The sequence below is a fragment of the Pithys albifrons genome, chromosome 27 (genome assembly GCF_047495875.1).
Source record: "Pithys albifrons albifrons isolate INPA30051 chromosome 27, PitAlb_v1, whole genome shotgun sequence".
Lineage (NCBI taxonomy): Eukaryota > Metazoa > Chordata > Aves > Passeriformes > Thamnophilidae > Pithys > Pithys albifrons.
Genome location: NC_092484.1, coordinates 2,223,778 through 2,241,523, shown reverse-complemented (window position 1 = coordinate 2,241,523; position 17,746 = coordinate 2,223,778). Strand labels below are relative to the sequence as shown.

Genomic DNA, 17,746 nt, shown 5'->3' with positions numbered 1-17,746 from the left:
CAGGCCACTCTCCCTCCCTCCATTCCATCCAGTTTTCCTGCTCTGCCACTCCCCAAAACACCCGCTGGGCTTCAAGGGAATGTCCCTGATCCCGTTTCCCTCCTGAGAGCACCAATCCCGGATCCATCCACCCATCCCAGAGGGAAGGGCAGGTCCTGCTGCATCCAGGACCCCCAGCCCGGGGCATTTTTAAACATTTCCCTCTCCAAAATATCTCCCTGCCTGGGATGTGGCTCTTGGGGCAGTGACTGAGCAGGAAGGAAGGAAGAATTGGGATGGTTGGTTGGTCTTTATTTTTTTTTTTCCTTTGCACTGGATTTCTGTAGGAATTCAAAGAAAGGAAGGGGGTTATTTATTTCTTTTTAATTTATTTTGTCATATTTTTGTAAAACCTGCAGAAATGCAATAAAAATCTATTTCAACAAGCCTGAGGTGTGGAGTATCATAATAATTATCATCATGTTAATAAAATATAATGATTATTATGATTAGTGTGGCTTGCACAGTGCTCAGGGGATGAGGATGAGCTCTCCTGTCCCTGGAAAAGGTGGATGGGAAAACCATGGACAGTGTCACCCTTCAGGATAAAGCTCCAAGGCCAAGCCCCACCACACTCACATCAAGCAGAGGAAGAATAAAGCAAGTTCTGATCCTCTAAATTCTGCAAATTTATTATACACAGTATCAAACATGGAATAGTTTAAAAAGAAATGCCAAAAAAAAAAAATAATTCCAATGGCCACGACATCCAGCTGATGGGGGGATTTACAGTCACTCCCCAGGGAAAACCCACCTTTTCCAGCCCCATGAGACAAGATTTTTGCTAAAAACAGAGGAAAATTAAAGTTGCAAAGAGAGGTTGGGAGGAAGAGACTCCAAATCTTGATGCTGCAAAGGAAAAATCCGACATTTGGGGATGATGGAGCCTCAGAGCTGCTCCTGGACACCCATCCAGGACATGGAACTGGCCCAGGGTGAAGTGGAAATACCCAATAAAGGCAGTTAATTAAACACTGAGCTGATTAATAATAAGTGAAAGTGTTTGGGAATGGGCACAACCACAGCACAGCCCAGGAGTGACTCAGCTCAGCCCATTCCATGGGGATTAGTCATCCCAGATCCATCCCTAAGGATGGGGCAGCTCCTCCTGCTCCCCCCCAGCCCCTTCCCACATCACAGACAAAGCCTTGACCAAAGCAGGGAAGAATCTTTGACCTCTCAGATCACCCCAGACCTCCAAAAGCCACAATCCCTGGGTGTGTTTGGCAGCAGAATCCCGGGATCCTGGTGCTTCAGGACACGGGAGATCCCGGGATGAGCCGCTCATGGATGAGGGGGAGTCAAAGTGCCAAATGAAGTTTCCTTCAGTGAGGAAAATGTGGGAATTGAAAGGGCAAAGGGCACAAATCACCACCCTCGTGGCAGCTCCCAGGTGGCTTCACATCCCTGCAGGGCTGGAGGGATGAGGTGGGTTCTCATCCCAAGGGGAAGGAGAACAGGAGCAGGTGGAAAACCTGTGGAAAACCTGTGGAAAACCTGTGGAAAACCTGTGGAAAACCTGACCCAGCCACCTCCCACATGGAAAGATCCCTGTTCTGACACAGGGTCAGGATTTCCATGGCCTCACCAGCTGAACATCCACTTCCAGCTTCCCCTCAGCAAAACTGGGAATTCCACAGAGGTTAAAGCCACCCAGACTCCTCTGGAAGCATCAGGACCACCAAGAAGACTTTGGTTAATTCCCTAAAACCACACAATTCCTCCTCATGTTGGAGAATATGAAGTTATTTGGGAATATGGAGATTAGTTCTTATTATTTGGGGACACACTGGGGAAAGTTTTGCCTTTAAAACAGGATCCTGGAGAATTTTGGAGGCTGGATTTCATTCCCTCACTCCAAGATGTTCCCCCCTGAGCCCAGGTTTGGTCTTTCCAATATTCCAATCTTTTCCCTGATGGGTTTCACCAGAGCCATGATCCAACACCCTCTCCTGGCAGCTGCTCCCAAATAAACACAACCCTCTGTTCCTTAAGGAAAAGGATTTCCCACTCTTACAGATCCAAAAAAAAATACATAGGACAAATCTGGGAGGGATGAGCTGGAATCCCTCTGGACACAAATGCCACACAGTTGCCAGGATGTCAGGAAAATAAATTAGTTTTATTAGTAAAAAAAGACTGGAAATGTAAGTGGGGACAGAGCTGCAGAGTTGGACAAAAATTCCAAGACTCTTCAGTCTTTGCTTTAAGGCCAGAAAATAAAGCTTTGAAGTTAAACCTGCCCTAATTATCCAGGAGAGAGGGAGAAAATTAGGATTAGTATTTTCAAATTTGTCTGCCAGGGAACAGTGAATCACAGAATTATGGAATATCCTGAGCTGGAAGGGATGGAGTCCAACCCAGGTCCTGCACAGGACACCCCAAAATCCCACTATGTGGCCAAGAGTGTTGTCCAAGCACTCCCTGAGCTCAGGCTGGAGTGACAATGGAACTGTGGGATAAGGCACATGCCAGGGAGAGGAGGAATCCCATTTTCCAGGTGATCCTTCTCCAAAGCCAACCTCACCCAGAGCTGTTGGGACAGCCCTGGATGACCCCACACACCTGGAGCTCACCAGAACTTGGCACTTTGGGTGTCCTTTGGATTCATTCCAGCCTGGCTCAGCTCCTGGATCACCAGGATGCACATCCCACATTCCCAAAGCAGAGTCATGGTGGTGCTCCAGGTCTCACCAAAGCTCAAAACCACCTATTTTGGCCTAAAAATCAGATCTAACCTACCAAAATGATCCTTGTGTGTCCAAACTCAACCCTTCCCACTGTTTGAGGAGTTGGGAAGGACTCCAGGAGGTCCCTCAAAGCCATCAGGGACTCCAAAAAACTTCCAAGGACACCAAGAGGAAACCTGAGGGAAGACACCAACCAAACCAAGCCAAGGCCAACCACCAGCTCCAACCTGGACACAGCTACCTGTGGATTCATCTTCAATCCATCATTCCCCTCAACATTCCCCATTCCCAACTCTCACATGAGGATTCTCTGTCGCTCTTTCTCCCTTAGAAACCACCAGTGATCAAATGACATCAAGAATTAAATCAAGGAGTCCCCCAACCCAACTTTCTGTCGCCCACATGTCACTTGTGGATTTTGGCATCAGGGAAAGGCATTTCCCAACTTTTTAATGTTTTAAATGTACCCAAAATACATCCAATCACTCCTGTGGGGTGGGACAGTGAGGAAGGAGCTGCTCCTGGATGGATTCATCATCCCTTCATATGCTGAGTTTTGAGAAAAGACACACAATTCAACCAAAATACCCCAAAAATTCCCATCTTGGACAAGTAGCTCAAGTTTTCATTAAAAAAAGCCAAATTTTAGTAAACAACTGGTAACAGAAACAATAAAAATCCCACTGTGCAGACATAGAAAAGCCCCAGAGGGTCACAAGATCCCGGGAACAAGAGGAGAAGTCAGAGGAGCTGAGAATTGTACAAACAGGGTGGGAAAAATCCCAGGTTTGGTGGTTTTAAAGGTGGGGTTTTGTTGTTTCAATGCACTAAGGCACCAGGAAGTCACAGTTAGGCAAAGATCTTCCATGGAACATTCCAAGCCCAGACACTTACCATGTGGATACAGGATCCAAGTGCAGGGAGGGGAGGGCAGCGCTCTGGGGCCAGGAAAAACCTGGAATGGGTTGGAGGAGGAGGAAGGGAGAGAGTTCTGGCTGCAGAGAGGATGGATGAGGAGAGACTGTGGGGATCCCAAATCCATGGGTGGGATCCCAAATCCATGGATGGGATCCCTAATCCATGGATGGGATCCCTAATCCATGGATGGGATGAGCACAGACTGTGGAGATCCCAAATCCATGGCTGGGATGAGCACAGACTGTGGAGATTCCAAATCCATGGCTGGGATGAGCACAGACTGTGGAGATCCCAAATCCATGGCTGGGATCCCAAATCCATGGCTGGGATGAGGAGAGACTGTGGGGATCCCAAATCCATGGATGGGATCCCAAATCCATGGCTGGGATGAGCAGAGACTGTGGGGATCCCAAATCCATGGCTGGGATCAGGACAGGCACACTGTGGGGATCACAAACTCTCTGTGAGGATCACAAATCCATGGATGAGTTGAGGGCAGATTGTGGGGATCCCAAATCCATGGATGGGATCACAAACCCATGGCTGGGATGAGCACAGACTTTGGAGATCCCAAATCCATGGCTGGGATCCTAAATCCATGGCTGGGATCACAAACCCAGGGCTGGGATGAGGAGAGATTGTGGGGATCCCAAATCCATGGACAGGAAGAGGACAGACTGTGGGGATCCCAAATCCATGGCTGGGATGAGCACAGACTGCAGGGATCCCAAATCCATGGACAGGAAGAGGACAGACTGCTGGGATCCCAAATCCATGGACAGGAAGAGGACAGACTGTGGGGATCCCAAATCCATGGACAGGAAGAGGACACACTGCTGGGATCCCAAATCCATGGACAGGAAGAGGACAGACTGCTGGGATCCCAAATCCATGGACAGGAAGAGGACAGACTGTGGGGATCCCAAATCCATGGACAGGAAGAGGACAGACTGTGGAGATCCCAAATCCATGGTTGGGATCCCAAATCCATGGACAGGAAGAGGACAGACTGCAGGGATCCCAAATCCATGGGTGGGATCCCAAATCCATGGACAGGAAGAGGACAGACTGCAGGGATCCCAAATCCATGGACAGGAAGAGGACACTCTGCTGGGATCCCCAATCCCTCCTGCTCATGCACCAACACCAGAAACCCCAACCATTCTGACCCTCAGACCACTTGGCCCATTTTTCCATCACTCCCAAACCACCTGGAAAAGGCAACTGCCACCTCCTAAAACCACCTGAAACATTCCCAAGGCTGCCAGACCATTTTTCCAAGGACACAGAGGGAACAAAACGGGGTTTTACACCAGGAAGGAACTGCCAACTCTTTAATGGTACACGAGCCGGGCCCGGAGCCGCCGGCACAGCCCAGCCCCTGCCAGATTCCCGGGATACAGCACGTTACAACCCACAGCACTTGCTCACACTTTACCACCAGTTGCACCTTCCTTTCCTCTCTCCCAGGACTTTGAAACTCCTCCAAGGATTCCTCACATTCACCTTCAGGTCATCCCAACGAGGATTTTTGAGCACTTTTTGAGGGTGGAGCTCCGGGATGAATCCTCTTCCCAACACAGAAACCTGAGGAATTTCCCTTTTTATCTTCACCACATGGTTGGTGCATCCAATGCCTTTCCAAGAGTTCTGAGGTTGCTGCCACAGCAAAAGGGAACGTTTTTGAGGCAGATACAAAGTTCTAAACTACTCAGTGTTAAATTCATTCACAAACTCGGTGCCTAAGGGACATCTAAAATTCCAATGGGAGCCGTGTCCTGCTCTTCCTAAGGTTCTGCTTCCAACTTTCACTGCCAGTGACAGTGTCCCTTTGCCCCTAAAGTGGGTGTGTGGCACCCCTGGGATGTGGGTCAGGGGTGTGGTGGGGACAAGGCCAGCAGGAACCCTCAAAGCTCCTCGGAACGAGGCTGCTCCAGGATCTCTGGGAAAACATCCGTGCGATTTCTTGGTGTCAGGGATTTGTGGACGAGGAAAAACACAGCTAAAAATGCCACAATTTCAGCTACCACAGTGGGAATCAGCTCCTCAGGGCAAAGCAGACAAGACATCATGACTAAGCTACTCCTTTCCTGTCCCCTTCAGGTGATGATGGTTTTTTCCATGAGTCCTGGACTTCTGGATCCACCTGGATGACTGACAGGTCTTCCTGCCAGGTGATGGTTTTTTTTCCATGAGTCCTGAACTTCTGGATCCACCTGGATGACTGACAGGTCTTCCTGCCAGGTGATGGTTTTTTTTCCATGAGTCCTGAACTTCTGGATCCACACCAGGTCTTCCTGTCAGGTGATGATGGTTTTTTCCATGAGTCCTGGATCTCTGGATCTACCTGGATGACTGACAGGTCTTCCTGTCAGGTGATGATGGTTTTTTCCATGAGTCCTGGATCTCTGGATCCACCTGGATGACTGACAGGTCTTCCTGTCAGGTGATGATGGTTTTTTCCATGAGTCCTGAACTTCTGGATCCACCTGGATGACTGACAGGTCTCCAATTTGGCTCCTGTCAGAGTCAGGGAAGGGTCACAGGCAACAGGCACTGAACTCTCACAGTCCAAAGGGATTGGTCGTCATCACAGACCATGGAAGATCACATTTGATCCGCTCCAAGTCCCGGATTCCATTCCAGACAGGCAGGAAAAGCCACTGTACCATTATCCAGAGCCAAGAGTTGAGGCAGAGAAGCAGATGGAGGTGCTGAGGTGCTCCCAGAGTGCTCCAGTGGTGCCAAACCCACCTCCATCCCATCAGCTGCTGCTGGAACACACGGCTGACCAAACGCTCGGAGTGGGGAGGGAGGATCCTTTTATTCCAGCGGAGAAATCACAGGGATCAGGCCATTCCAGCCCAGGAGAAGGTTAGAATTTAAGAGCAACAAAAGCAACACACCTTTCACTTCAATCCTCCACGGAAGGGCAGGAGAAGGTTTGTGAACCAGACCCAAAAACATGACTGAGATGGAGCTGCCAAGGAATTTGCTCCCATCAACACAACCCTCAGGGACATCCATGACTGGAGCACAGTGCCAGGTTTGGGATATTTGAGGGGAAAATAGTGAGAGGCCCCACATTTATGGCTGGATTGGGAATATCCAAAGAGTGAAATCACTGGGAATATGTCAGTGGTGAAGGGATTGCCCTGGGAGATTACAGGGAGCAGATCCAACCAATGGGCTCAAAGTGACAATGTGAATTTTTGGGAAGGAGGAACTAAAGTTTTCCTACATTGACTGGCTGGTTCCACCACTGCTCCGTGAGTTTGGATGGCATAAATTAAAAAAAAAACAAAAAAAAAAGGGAGGAGGGGGGTGGAAAACCCCCCAGAATAAATACATTGGCTCCTGTGGAGTCAGAAGTGGTTTGGGCTGTGAGTGGGGAGGGGGATGGAGGGGAGAGGGGCCAGAGTGACACACTTGGAGACAGAATGGGAAGCGCTGGAAGGAGCAGAGGGAGAGCCCAGAGGGTTTAAGTGTCCTCGTTCATGTCCTGGCTGTCTGTCCGAGCGATTTTCCGCGGAGGCGCCGAGTTCTCACCTTCTATTTCCACCTGCTCCTGGTCTCGCTTCTTCGCCGCATTCTGGGGGGACAGAGGGACCCCCAGTGAGACCCCCCAGCACGGGAGACCCTCCCAGAGCCCCAGTGAGACCCCTCAGCACGGGAGAACCTCCCAGAGCCCCAGTGAGACCCCCCAGCACGGGAGACCCCCCCAGCAGGGGAGACCCTCCCAAAGCCCCAGTGAGACCCCCCAGCACGGGAGACCCTCCCAGAGCCCCAGTGAGACCCCCCAGCATGGGAGACCCCCGAGCACAGGAGACCCTCCCAGAGCCCCAGTGAGACCCCCCAGCACGGGAGACCCTCCCAGAGCCCCAGTGAGACCCCCCAGCATGGGAGACCCTCCCAGAGCCCCAGTGAGACCCCCCAGCACGGGAGAACCTCCCAGAGCCCCAGTGAGACCCTCCCAGCATGGGAGACCCTCCCAGAGCCCCAGTGAGACCCCCCCCAGCATGGGAGACCCTCCCAGAGCCCCAGTGAGACCCCCCGAGCACGGGAGACCCTCCCAGAGCCCCAGTGAGACCCCCCAGCACGGGAGACCCTCCCAGAGCCCCAGTGAGACCCCCCGAGCACGGGAGACCCCCGAGCACGGGAGACCCTCCCAGAGCCCCAGTGAGACCCCTCAGCATGGGAGACCCTCCCAGAGCCCCAGTGAGACCTCCCAGCATGGGAGACCCTCCCAGAGCCCCAGTGAGACCCCCCAGCATGACCCCCCAGCACAGGAGACCCTCCCACAGCCCCAGTGAGACCCCCCAGCATGGGAGACCCTCCAAGAGCCCCAGTGAGACCCCCCAGCACGGGAGACCCTCCCACAGCCCCAGTGAGACCCCCCAGCATGGGAGACCCTCCAAGAGCCCCAGTGAGACCCCCCAGCACGGGAGACCCTCCCAGAGCCCCAGTGAGACCCCCCAGCATGGGAGACCCCCGAGCACAGGAGACCCTCCCAGAGCCCCAGTGAGACCCCCCAGCACGGGAGACCCTCCCAGAGCCCCAGTGAGACCCCCCAGCATGACCCCCCAGCACGGGAGACCCTCCAAGAGCCCCAGTGAGACCCCCCAGCACGGGAGACACTCCCAGAGCCCCAGTGAGACCCCCCAGCACGGGAGACCCTCCCAGAGCCCCAGTGAGACCCCCCAGCATGACCCCCCAGCACGGGAGACCCTCCCACAGCCCCAGTGAGACCCCCCAGCATGCGAGACCCTCCAAGAGCCCCAGTGAGACCCCCCAGCACGGGAGACCCTCTCAGAGCCCCAAATCCCACCGGGAATTGTTGGCATGGGAAAGGGTTTGGATTTGTGGCCGATTTTGGATGCAATAGAAACACAAGATCCTCTTTCCTCCTGCTTCAATTAGTCCCTAAATACATCAACCCTCTCATGTCTCTGAACTTCCCCAATATCCCAAATCCTTGAACTTCTCCAATATCCCAAATCCTTGAACTTCCCCAGTCTCCCAAATCCTTGAACTTCCCCAATATCCCAAATCCTTGAACTTCTCCAACATCCCAAATCCTTGAACTTCTCCAGCATCCCAAATCCTTGAACTTCCCCAACATCCCAAATCCTTGAACTTCTCCAACATCCCAAATCCTTGAACTTTCCCAATATCCCAAATCCTTGAACTTCTCCAATATCCCAAATCCTTGAACTTCCCCAGTCTCCCAAATCCTTGAACTTCCCCAATATCCCAAATCCTTGAACTTCCCCAACATCCCAAATCCTTGAACTTTCCCAATATCCCCAAATCCTTGAACTTCTCCAACATCCCAAATCCTTGAACTTCTCCAACATCCCAAATCCTTGAACTTTCCCAATATCCCAAATCCTTGAACTTCTCCAATATCCCAAATCCTTGAACTTCTCCAATATCCCAAATCCTGGAATTTCCCCAACATCCCAAATCCTGGAATTTCCCCAACATCCCAAATCCTTGAACTTCTCCAACATCCCAAATCCTTGAACTTCCCCAATATCCCAAATCCTGGAACTTCTCCAATATCCCAAATCCTTGAATTTCTCCAACATCCCAAATCCTTGAACTTCCCCAATATCCCAAATCCTGGAACTTCTCCCAAATCCTTCCCACACACAAATATTTCCTTTCCAGTTGCTTCATTCCTTATAATTTCCCTCTCTCCAGGTTTTCCTCACCCTCATTACATCAGGGTGATAGTTCCAGGATGGAATTGGGGATTCCCAAATTCCAGACCAAACCTGGAGTTGAGTTTTTATCTTCTTTGCATTAAAAAAATCAGGTTTTCCTTTAATTTCCAAGTGTTGTGCAGAGTCACAACCTCCTCACATTCTCTTTGCTGAAGTGGCCACACTTTATTGTAATTAATCCTCAATATTTGGATTATTCCCCAGCCCAATTAAGCCAAAACATGAATATTAAACCCCCCAAATGGTACCTTTTTGTCCCACTGCTGGTGCAAATAACGCAAGAGGATATTTGTCTTTTCTGTGACTATGACTGGAAAGGGCACAGAGAGAAAAGAGAAACACACCAGGGTCACTGGAGAGAAAAGGCTCAAACCATTTTCAGCCTCAAAACTTCTCAGTCTCAAACAATTTTCTCTCTCTCAATTTTCACTCTCTCAATTTTCACTCTCAATTTTCACTCTCTCAATTTTCTCTCAATTTTCACTCTCAATTTTCACTCTCTCAATTTTCACTCTCTCAATTTTCACTCTCTCAATTTTCACTCTCTCAATTTTCACTCTCTCAATTTTCACTCTCAATTTTCTCTCTCTCAATTTTCTCTCTCTCAATTTTCACTCTCAATTTTCTCTCTCTCAATTTTCTCTCTCTCAATTTTCACTCTCTCAATTTTCACTCTCTCAATTTTCTCTCAATTTTCATTCTCAATTTTCATTCTCTCAATTTTCTCTCTCTCAATTTTCACTCTCTCAATTTTCACTCTCTCAATTTTCACTCTCTCAATTTTCACTCTCTCAATTTTCTCTCTCTCAATTTTCTCTCTCTCAATTTTCTCTCTCTCAATTTTCACTCTCTCAATTTTCACTCTCTCAATTTTCTCTCTCTCAATTTTCACTCTCTCAATTTTCACTCTCTCAATTCTCACTCTCAATTTTCACTCTCAATTTTCACTCTCAATTTTCACTCTCAATTTTCACTCTCAATTTTCACTCTCAATTTTCACTCTCAATTTTCACTCTCAATTTTCTCTCTCAATTTTCTCTCTCTCAATTTTCACTCTCTCAATTTTCCCTCCCAAACCATTTTCCCCCTCAAATAAATCAGATCATGTGAGTTTTAGCACTAGAACATCATAAACTTATTCAAAACTGAGATTTGACCATCCTTACTCTGTTCAGAGGGGAACTCCCTGGTGGGCAGATAAACTGAAGGGCGTCTGTTCTGTAGCAGAATTAGAACAAAGACAGTGAAATTAGAATATATTTCATACATATTATAGTTTATACAATTCTATAATAACATAATTCCAAATCAAGGACATGAAAACACTCCTGATCAATCCCAGCCCACCCCTCTCTACTTTTCACGACAACCCCCCTGAAATTAATGAAATTCCTGAATTTATTTACAAACAAACGAACTTTTCCCTGCCAATCCCAACCCCCCCACCCTCAGCATGGGAATATTTTGGTTTGAGGAACAAGCCCCTCATTCCAGTCCCTTTCCTGGTGAATTCCCAGTCCCTTTCCCAGTGAATCCCAGTCCCTTTCCCGGTGAATTCCCAGTCCCTTTCCCGGTGAATTCCAGTCCCTTTCCCGGTGAATTCCCAGTCCCTTTCCCGGTGAATCCCAGTCCCTTTCCCGGTGAATTCCCGTCCCTTTCCCGGTGAATCCCAATGCCTTTCCCAGTGAATTCCCAGCCCCTTTCCCGGTGAATTCCCAGTCCCTCTCCCGGTGAATCCCAGTCCCTTTCCCGGTGAATCCCATCCCATTCCCGGTGAATTCCAGTCCCTCTCCCGGTGAATCCCAGTCCCTTTCCTGGTGCAGTCCCTTTCCCGGTGAATCCCAATCCCTTTCCCGGTGAATTCCCAGTCCCTTTCCCGGTGAACTCCCAGTCCCTTTCCCGGTGAACTCCCAGTCCCTTTCCCGGTGAACTCCCAGTCCCTTTCCCGGTGAACTCCCAGTCCCCTTCCCGGTGAACTCCCAGTCCCCTTCCCGGTGAATCCCAGTCCCATTCCCGGTGAATCCCATCCCGGTGAATCCCAGTCCCTTTCCCAGTGAATCCCATCCCATCCCGGTGAATCCCATCCCATCCCGGTGAATCCCATCCCATCCCGGTGAATCCCATCCCATTCCCAGTGAATCCCATCCCGGTGAATCCCATCCCATCCCGGTGAATCCCAGTCCCTTTCCCGGTGAATCCCATCCCATCCCGGTGAATCCCATCCCATTCCCGGTGAATCCCATCCCATTCCGGTGAATCCCATCCCATTCCGGTGAATCCCATCCCGGTGAATCCCATCCCATCCCGGTGAATCCCATCCCATTCCCGGTGAATCCCATCCCATTCCGGTGAATCCCAGTCCCATTCCAGTGAATCCCAGTCCCATTCCCGGTGAATCCCATCCCATTCCGGTGAATCCCAGTCCCATCCCGGTGAATCCCATCCCATTCCTGGTGAATCCCATCCCATCCCGGTGAATCCCATCCCATTCCGGTGAATCCCATCCCTGTGAATCCCATCCCATTCCGGTGAATCCCATCCCATTCCCGGTGAATCCCATCCCATTCCGGTGAATCCCAGTCCCATTCCCGGTGAATCCCAGTCCCATTCCCGGTGAATCCCATCCCATCCCGGTGAATCCCAGTCCCATTCCCGGTGAATCCCATCCCATTCCCGGTGAATCTGAGTCCCTTTCCCAGTGAATCCCAGTCCCTTTCCCAGTGAATCCCAGTCCCTCTCCCGGTGAATCCCAGTCCCATTCCCGGTGAATCCCATCCCATTCCGGTGAATCCCAGTCCCATTCCCGGTGAATCCCATCCCATCCCGGTGAATCCCAGTCCCTTTCCCGGTGAATCCCATCCCATTCCGGTGAATCCCATCCCATCCCGGTGAATCCCAGTCCCTTTCCCGGTGAATCCCAGTCCCATTCCCGGTGAATCCCATCCCATCCCGGTGAATCCCATCCCATCCCGGTGAATCCCATCCCATCCCGGTGAATCCCATCCCTTTCCCGGTGAATCCCATCCCATCCCGATGAATCCCAGTCCCATTCCGGTGAATCCCAGTCCCATTCCGGTGAATCCCATCCCATCCCGGCGAATCCCAGTCCCATTCCCGGTGAATCCCATCCCATCCCGGTGAATCCCATCCCATCCCGGTGAATCCCATCCCATCCCGGTGGCAGCACTTACGGACGCCTTGCACACGGAGTCCGCGTGGAACCGGCTGAAGTTGCTCTTGTTGTAGACGGGTAAGCCCTTCAGGAAATCTGCCTGGAAACACAGAGACAAACCCAAGCCAGTGAGGAAGGAGGGACGGACATTCCAAGGGCAGCTGAGACCCCACGGCACCAATCCCGAGTTATCCGGGCCCCAAAGTTCAGGAATTGAGATGAAAAGCTGCCAATTAATTGTTATTTTGATACAAACCCCACTTGCTTTATATCTAAAATATAACAATATTTAATATATTCTATTTTTTATACTTTTATAAATACTAAATGTATTATTATATTTTATATTATATAATATATAATTTATAATTATGTAATAAGAAAATAATTATAGCAATTATTTATTATTTATTATTATGTATTAAATTCAGGAATTGAGTTGAAAAGCTGCCAATTAATTGTTATTTTGATACAAACCCCACTTGCTTTATATATAAAATATAATATATAATATATTATATTATATATAATTTTATAAATAGTAAATGTATTATTATACTTTATATAATATATAATTGTGTGATTAGAAAATAATTATAACAATTATTTATTATTTATTATTATGTATTAAATTCAGGAATTGAGTTTAAAAGCTGCCAATTAATTGTTATTTTGATACAAACCCCACTTGCTTTATATATAAAATATAACAATATATAATATATTCCATTTTATATAATATATAGTTTATAAATATGTAATCAGAAGATAATTATAGCAATTATTTATTATTTATTATTATGTATTAAATTCAGGAATTGAGTTTAAAAGCTGCCAATTAAATGTATTTTGGCACAACAAACCAGTTGCACGGGGACAATGCCACCCTGGGCAAGGGGACAATGCCACCCAGGGCAAGGGGACAATGCCACCCCACTCCATGGCACAGGGACAATGCCACCCCACCCCAGGGCACAGGGACAATGCCACCCAGGGCACGGGGACAATGCCACCCTGGGCAAGGGGACAATGCCACCCCACTCCATGGCACAGGGACAATGCCACCCCACCCCAGGGCACGGGGACAATGCCACCCCAGGGCACGGGGACAATGCCACCCCACCCCAGGGCACGGGGACAATGCCTCCCCAGGGCACGGGGACAATGCCACCCCACCCCATGGCACAGGGACAATGCCACCCAGGGCAAGGGGACAATGCCACCCAGGGCACGGGGACAATGCCACCCCACCCCAGGGCACGGGGACAATGCCACCCAGGGCAAGGGGACAATGCCACCCAGGGCACGGGGACAATGCCACCATGGGCACAGGGACAATGCCACCCAGGGAAATGTCCCCTCTGCCACTCTTTAACCAAGGAAAACTCATTCCAGCCAATCCTTAGGCAGGGAAAAATCAGGATCCAAGCAAAGCAAACCCCTCGTTCCCTCTGGGGAATGGCAAATCCCAGAAAAACCGGGATAATTGTGTCACTTGGGGTCCTCCAGGATTTGGGAAGGGAGGGAGGGAAGATCCATCTCCTGTCCCAGGTCCCCTCAGCTCCCCGGGAGATGGCAGGGACACAGGGACACCTGGGCACGGGGACATGGGGACACCTGGGCACAGGGACACAGGGACACCTGGGCACAGGGACATGGGGACACGGAGACACCTGGGCATGGGGACACCTGCACTGGGGACACGGGGACACCTGCACTGGGGACACGGGGACACCTGGGCACAGGGACATGGGGACACAGGGACACTTGGACTGGGGACATGGGGACACGGGGACCACAGGGACACCTGAGCATGGGGACCACAGGGACACCTGGACATGGGGACACGGGGACACCTGAGCATGGGGACCACAGGGACACCTGGACATGGGGACCACAGGGACACCTGAGCATGGGGACCACAGGGACACCTGGACATGGGGACACAGGGACACCTGAGCATGGGGACCACAGGGACACCTGTGCACACACAGGGACACCTGTGCACACACAGGGACACCTGGACATGGGGACACAGGGACACCTGGGCACAGGGACATGGGGACACCTGGGCATGGGGACCACAGGGACACCTGAGCAGAGGGACACAGGGCCACCTGGGCACAGGGACATGGGGACACCTGGACTGGGGACACAGGGACATCTGAGCATGGGGACCACAGTGACACCTGTGCAGAGGGACACAGGGACACCCGGCCACAGGGACATGGGGATACAGGGCCACCTGGGCACAGTGACATGGGAACAGAGGGACACTTGGGCATGGGGACATCTGGACATGGGGATATGGGGACACCTGGACACTACCAGGACACCGGAGCATGGAGACACAGGAACACCTTTACCCAGAGGCCACAGGGACACTGGGACACCTGTAATGGGGACATGGAGACACAGGGACACCTGGACATGGGGACTGCAGGGACACTTGGACACTACCAGGACACCTGTACATGGAGACACAGGGACACCAGTGCAGAGGGACACCTGTACCCAGAGGCCACGGGGACACCTGTAATGGGGACACAGGGACTGGGAATAGGGACTGCAGGGACACCAGTACAGAGGGACCCCCGGCCCACCTGGGCACAGGGACACAGGGACACCTGTACAGGGAGACACAGGGACACTTGTACCCAGAGGCCATGGGGACACTGGGACACCTGTAATGGGGACATGGAGACACAGGGACACCTGGGAATAGGGACTGCAGGGACACTTGGACAGAGGGACCCCTGGGCCACCTGGGCACAGGGACACCTGTACAGGGAGACACAGGGACACCTGGACATGGGGACTGCAGGGACACCTGGACACTACCAGGACACCTGGACATGGAGACACAGGGACACCTGTACCCAGAGGCCATGGGGACACTGGGACACCTGCAATGGGGACATGGAGACACAGGGACACCTGTACCCAGAGGCCACGGGGACACTGGGACACCTGTAATGGGGACATGGAGACACAGGGACACCTGTACCCAGAGGCCACGGGGACACTGGGACACCTGTACCCAGAGGCCATGGGGACACTGGGACACCTGCAATGGGGACATGGAGACACAGGGACACCTGTACCCAGAGGCCATGGGGACACTGGGACACCTGTACCCAGAGGCCATGGGGACACTGGGACACCTGCAATGGGGACATGGAGACACAGGGACACCTGTACCCAGAGGCCACGGGGACACTGGGACACCTGCAATGGGGACATGGAGACACAGGGACACCTGGGAATAGGGACCACAGGGACACCTGTACAGAGGGACCCCTGGGCCACCCAAATCCAGGGGACACAGGGACACAACTGTCCTTCCTGAAGTTACTGAGCTTGTGGAGGAGCAGAAGGAAAACCCTCCCTGGATATGATGATGTCCCTACAACAGGAGGGGGACAGGAACCCCCTGGGCTGTGCAGCCACCCCTGACGAGCCCTGATGGTCCTGCCCTGCTCAGGGGGCACAGGAAGGACTGAAAACCTCCCCCAGGGGGTCACTCTGGGGCTGGGGGGGCTCCAAATCTCCTCCTTCTGCCTCCAAACTGAGGGTGGGGAACAGCCTGTACCCCAAAGTCCCTCCCTCCCAAATATGAGAAGGGGGAACCCCCCCAGCCTGGGGGGCCCCAGCCCTCTGAACCCCCCACCCCACAACAAGGGGCTTGCACCCACCTTAGGGGGTCTTTCCCCCTGGAGAGGGGGAGCCCCATCATCTTGGTGTGCCCCTTAACACCACAACAAGGGGCATGACCCCACCTAAGGGTGTCCCCCCACCCCTCTGAGAGGGAGCCCCACCTTTTTGGGGTGCTCCAGACCCACCCCTGGGGTCGCAGGACCCCCAAAGCATTAAGAACACACAACAACCCCACCCTGGGGCCTTGTCCCAAAGGGGGGACCCCCAAACATCCCCCCTGGCCCAAACACCCCCAAATCCTCAAGAACACACAACCCCCCACCCTCCAACCCTGAGGGTGGGACCCCCAAACCCTCCAAAGCCCCCCCAAAACGGCTCAGCCCCCTCATATCCTTAAGAAGATACAACTCCCCCCTGTCTCAACTCTGAGGGTGGGACCCCCCAACCCATCCCTGCCCTTCAGCCCCCTCAGGCTCCCTCAAATCCCCCCTCAGCCCCCCTCAAATCCCCCCACAAACCCCTCAGCCCCCTCAAATCCTTAAAAGGTACGACCCCCACATTCTTCAACCATGAAAGTGGGACCCCCAAACTCCCCAACACTCCCCAAACCCCTCGGCCCACCCCCCCAAAATCCTCAAACCCCTCAAATCCTTAAGAAGGTACAACTCCCCCCTCCAACCCTGAAGGTGGGACCCCCAAATCCCCCCCAAACTCCCCAGCTCCCTCCAAACCTTAAGAAGGTACAACCCTCCACACTCTCCAGACACGAAGGTGGGACCACCAAACCCCCCAACACCCCCTCAAATCCTTACGAAGGTACAACACCCCCCTCTCCACCCCCGAGGGTGGGACCCCCCCAAATCCCCCACACACCCCGGCCCTTCTAAACCCTTCAGCCCCCTCGGCCCCTCCCGGTCCCCCCACACCCCTCGGCCCCCTCAAATCCTCCAGAACGTACAACCCCCCACTCTCCAACCCTGAAGGCGGGACCCCCAGACCCCTCCAACCCCTCACCCCCCTCAGCCCCACGGCCCCCGCCGAGGCCCCGCCGGGTGTGGGCCCTGCAGGCCCGGAGGCGGCCGCGGCCCGCGCCGGTGCCGTTGCCGTTGCCGTTGCCGGGCTGGGCCGGGCGCGGGGCCGCTGCTGGGGCCGCGCTCGGGGCGCCATGGCCGGGCCGGGGCCGGGGCCGGGGCCGGGGCCAGGCCGGGGGTCTCACGTACCATCTTCGCCGCCGCCACCGGGAGGAGCCGCCCCGGTCCGGCCCGCCCACTTCCGCCACCGCCCGCCCCACGCGCTCCGATTGGTCCGCGCCGCTGCATCCCGCGCTTCTATTGGCTGCGGCGCCCGTCACTCATCGCGCGTCAGGGTTGGTTGAGGCAGGAAGTGCCCGCGCGGAAGGGTGGGGAGAGGCGCAGCGCGGGAGAGACCCGGATGTGGCGGCGCGGGGCATGATGGGAGTTGTAGTTTGTTCCCCCCCCACCTCATTAATGAGGGCGCTTCTCATTAGTGGCGCTAATGAGGGGAATTCTTCCTTTCCTTCC

At 52.7% G+C, this 17,746-nt stretch overlaps 1 protein-coding gene across 2 annotated transcripts; it reads right to left on the bottom strand.

Annotated features, from left to right (window-relative positions):
• Nucleotides 1-644: 644 nt before the first annotated feature.
• On the bottom strand, nt 645-17,484 carry DDA1 (DET1 and DDB1 associated 1). 2 transcript variants are annotated; one of them, XM_071577865.1, is made up of 6 exons: nt 17,426-17,484; nt 12,568-12,648; nt 10,543-10,594; nt 9,625-9,686; nt 7,197-7,239; nt 645-6,467 (listed from the first exon to the last, which is right to left on the bottom strand). In XM_071577865.1, exons 1-6 carry the CDS (start codon nt 17,426-17,428, stop codon nt 6,412-6,414), a joined length of 297 nt encoding a protein of 98 aa, XP_071433966.1. In that variant the 5' UTR covers nt 17,429-17,484; the 3' UTR covers nt 645-6,411. The 2 variants fall into 2 exon arrangements, with proteins under 2 accessions (XP_071433966.1, XP_071433965.1); XM_071577864.1 differs by having other exon boundaries at nt 645-7,239.
• Nucleotides 17,485-17,746: the final 262 nt, after the last annotated feature.

Bases quoted from the DNA above. Each gene is read 5' to 3' on its own strand.
- DDA1 (XM_071577864.1), bottom strand. The intron at 10,595-12,567 runs GTAAGTGCTGCC...ATTCTGCTACAG, and splicing joins ACTCCGTGTGCAAGGCGTCC to AACAGACGCCCTTCAGTTTA. The intron at 9,687-10,542 runs GTAAGGATGGTC...TGCCCTTTCCAG, and splicing joins GGAGTTCCCCTCTGAACAGA to TCATAGTCACAGAAAAGACA.